General features: G+C 37.0%; 1 protein-coding gene across 1 annotated transcript; it reads left to right on the forward strand.

The window, feature by feature from the left end:
• The first annotated feature begins 1,842 nt into the window (after positions 1-1,842).
• LOC150108704 (protein ZBED11-like) lies at positions 1,843-2,280 on the forward strand. Its single transcript, XM_090390511.1, has one exon. It carries the CDS (start codon positions 1,843-1,845, stop codon positions 2,278-2,280), a length of 438 nt encoding a protein of 145 aa, XP_090246637.1.
• The last annotated feature ends 1,707 nt before the right edge of the window (positions 2,281-3,987 follow it).

Below are 3,987 nucleotides of genomic sequence, written 5' to 3' on the forward strand. Positions count from 1 at the left end.
GCAGCAAAATCGCACAAATTGAGTACCGTAAAAGGCATGATAAAGTAGCCAAGATAATTCACTGGCATTTATGTAAAAAGTATGTAAAATTTATGTAAAATAATATTTATGTAAAAAGTTTAAAGTATCTAAAGACTATTGGAAGCATAAAGTCCATCAGAAAGTGGTTGAGAATGAAAAAGCTAAAATACTCTGGGATTTCAAAATCCAGACTGACAAAAGCTTGGAATATAATACACCCGATATCGCAGTGGTTGAAAAAAGTGAAAACAAGGGTGTTAAGTTCATCGAAATAAAAGTACCAGGAGATAGTCGGATTGATGACAAAGAAAATGAAAAAATTATAAAATATCGCGATTTGCAAGTCGAAGTTGAACGAATCTGGCAAAAGAAAACGAAAGTTGTTCCCATAATAATAGGTACTTTAGGCGCCATCCCTAAAACATTGAAAAAACATCTAGAAGCACTCGAGTTAGATGGATTAAAAATTGGGAATCTGCAAAAGGCCGCTTTGTTCGGCACAGCTTTCATTTTAAGAAAGTATTTCCACAACTCATAGGCCCTTGGGTAGGGCTCGAATTAGTTGAATATAACCAGCCTTTTCTTATGACTGAGAAAGTAAATCAAGATTTGATGAATATTGTGTGTGTGTGTGTGTGTGTGTGTGTGTGTGTGTGTGTGTGTGTGTGTGTGTGTGTGTGTGTGTGTGTGTGTGTGTGTGTGTGTGTGTGTGTGTGTGTGTGTGTGTGTGTGTGTGTGTGTGTGTGTGTGTGTGTGTGTGTGTGTGTGTGTGTGTGTGTGTGTGTGTGTGTGTGTGTGTGTGTGTGTGTGTGTGTGTGTGTGTGTGTGTGTGTGTGTGTGTGTGTGTGTGTGATTCTTATCCACGAAATCCTGTAATTGTAAATCTATAATTCGTAATTACTGTACGTAGTCTAAGAGCTTTTTTTTAATTTTTATATTTTCTACTTTATTTAATTGTATGTTTATGTAGTCCGGAAACACTCTCCAGAGACCAAACACGTAACTTTTTCAAACTATTCCAGCCCTGAAATAAGCAAGATGGTGATCTCACACTGGAAGATGATCTAATTGATCTAGCTAAAATAATTAGAAGCATCCATGTCTGGAATCAAACACTCAGCGTGTTGGTTGGAATGCCAGTATGGTATTCATTCGGCGAACTAAGCTGGTTTAAATTTACTTATCTATGTAAATCCTAAGATTGGGTAAGCTAAAGATAACATATTCCGATAAGATAAGGATTAATGAACCCTTACCAAACATGGAACTGTCTTTCAAGTCACGTTGAAATTTATGTATTACCTAAATACATTTACGAACATTCAAACCCAAGTGAGATTTCAACTCACAATCGGTTAGTTAGGTTAGAGCAGTGTTTCCCAACGTGTGGTCCGCGGACCCACGGGCGTCCGCGATTAATTCATAGGGGGTCCGCGGGATAGTTTATTTTCATTAAACATTATCTTATCATGTTGCTCACACCTGGGATATTTGCAATGTATATCTCTGGCTCTTGAGGCCATTGGTTTAAGTAAAATTGAACACGAATGTTGGTACCGTTACTTCTTCCCTTTGTAAAGCAGAGGTGAGTAACCAACCCTTTGTAATTTAATTTAATTTAATAAATTATAATTTATAATATTATATTGGGTTTGAGATTTATAATATTATAATATTATAATTTATATTATAAATAAATTTTTATAATATTATACAAGTGTGTTTTTCTCGGTTTAATATTCAGTTTTTCTGCTTTGGGTCAAATAATTGAGTTCACAAGGAAACTTCTGATTTTCAAATTGTTGACGATCTTATTTAGATATGGATCGGTGGTTAAAGTGTGGATCGTTGAAACGCAAGACACACGATAATCCAAGTGGATCTAGTATTGTCGAAAATAGTACTAGTGCAGATAAAGTTCCTTCCCTCACAAAATCACGAAAATATTGTCCATCCTATTTGCAAATGGGATTTTCCGTTTTGAATAAAGACGGCGAAGAGAAACCACAGTGCGTTCTTTGTTGTGAAGTGTTATTGAATGAATCTATGAAACCGTCGAGGTTGAGACGCCGCCTTGAAACAAAACATGGCGAATCAGTTAATAAGCCAACAGAATATTTTCAAATTAAAAAACTGCAACTTTGTGGTTCACAGAATTTAGTTAAGGACATTGTGTGTGTGGAACAAAAAATGAAAAGGCTGTTCTTGCCTCTTACGAAGTCGCCCTTCGGATCGCTAGAAATGGACAACCTCATATAATTGGGGAAGACGTAATTTTGCCTGCGACAAAAGCGATAACAAAGAACTTGTTTAGTGAAAAACATGTCAACGAGGTGTCTCTAATATCGTTATCTGACAATACTGTGAAAAGAAGAATCGACGAGATGGCTCAAATATATGAAAGATATTTTGCTAGAACGGTTACGTCATAGCGAATATTTTGCGTTGCAGTTGGATGAAAGCCACGATATTTCAAATAATCCTAATTTGCTAGCTTTTGTGCGATATGAACACGAAAATAAAGTTTATGAAGACTTTTGTTCTGTGAATCGTTACCTCTTCATACAACTGCTGAAACCCTTTTCAAAGTTGTCAATGACTTCATAACTACAAATAAACTTCAATAGTAAAAATGTGTAGGTATCAGCACAGATGGTGCTCAGGCAATCTCGGGAATACATAAAGGTTTGGTCGCACGTATCCAGAAAGTCGCCTCTTGTGAAATGGACACATTGTTGTATACACCGCGAAGTACTAGCTACACACCGTATGCCCTCCAAAATGAAAACCGTTCTAGACGAGGCAGTAAAAATTCTCAGTTTTATTAAAGTCCGTCCTCTTAACAGCCGGTTATGTTCTGCACTTTGTCATGAAATGGGAAATGATCACAAATACTTGTTATTGCACTCAGAAATCCGATGGCTATCCCGGCGTAAGGTTCTGACGCGGTTGTTTGAGCTTCGTGACGAAGTAAGGTTGTTCCTCATAAACTCCAAATTTGAGTTAACACACTATTTAAATGATTTCACATGGCTCTCATCTCTTGCTTACTTGGAGGACATTTTTAACATCTTGAATACTCTTAACTCGAGCCTTCAAGGTACATCTGTCACCGTGTTTTCTGAAAGCAAGACAAGATAGAGGCAACCATCAAGAAGTTAAATTTGTGGTGCAACCATATCGAGAAAGGAAAATACGATTCTTTTCACAAGCTGAGTGATTTCATTGATTTTAGTGAACAACCCTTTCTAGTGATGTTGCTGAAAGTATGATTGAACATATGAGGGCATTGGCGTCTCAACTATGTCTGTATTTTCCGCTTTGTCCTGAAAAAAAAAACGACTGGATGAAACCTCTCTTTTTAGACTCGGAATAGGAACTTCCTTCTGTCGAAGAAGAACAACTTACCGAGCTGTCCTGCGATTCGACGTTCAAAATGCTGTTTCCTTCGTTAAAGTTACTGGAGTTTGTGTACCAAGCTAAGTCTGTTTACCCCGAAATTTCCAAAAGGGCTGTAAGACATCTGTTGCCATTTGCCACTACGTATCTGTACGACACAACATTTTCTCATCTTGTATAAATGAAAAATAAATACAGGAACAGAGTTAACGTGGAGCCAGATCTACGTCTGAAATTATCCAGTTTTGATCCTGACATGCGAAAGTTGACGTCGGAAAAACAGCACCAGCCATCACATTAGGTGAGTGTTAAATTCATAATATTAGGCCTAATTGATATGTTCATATTCTTCGGAATATCTCCATTTATTACAGTATTGCATTGTCATAAATGACACATTTAGTGTTATAAAATTGTCATTTATTACTTCAACTTTATGATATGTAAAATATAAAAAATTTCCATTTTGGATTTTATGGGGGCCGCGGTGAATTAACATTCGCTACAGGGGGTCGCGACATCAAAAAGTTTGGGGAATACTGGGTTAGGGGATGCTATCCACTCGGC

The sequence above is a fragment of the Typopeltis vanoorti genome, chromosome 3, assembly GCF_054136105.1.
Source record: "Typopeltis vanoorti isolate ZY-2024b chromosome 3, IOZ_Tvanoo_1.0, whole genome shotgun sequence".
NCBI classification, from domain to species: Eukaryota; Metazoa; Arthropoda; class Arachnida; order Uropygi; family Thelyphonidae; genus Typopeltis; species Typopeltis vanoorti.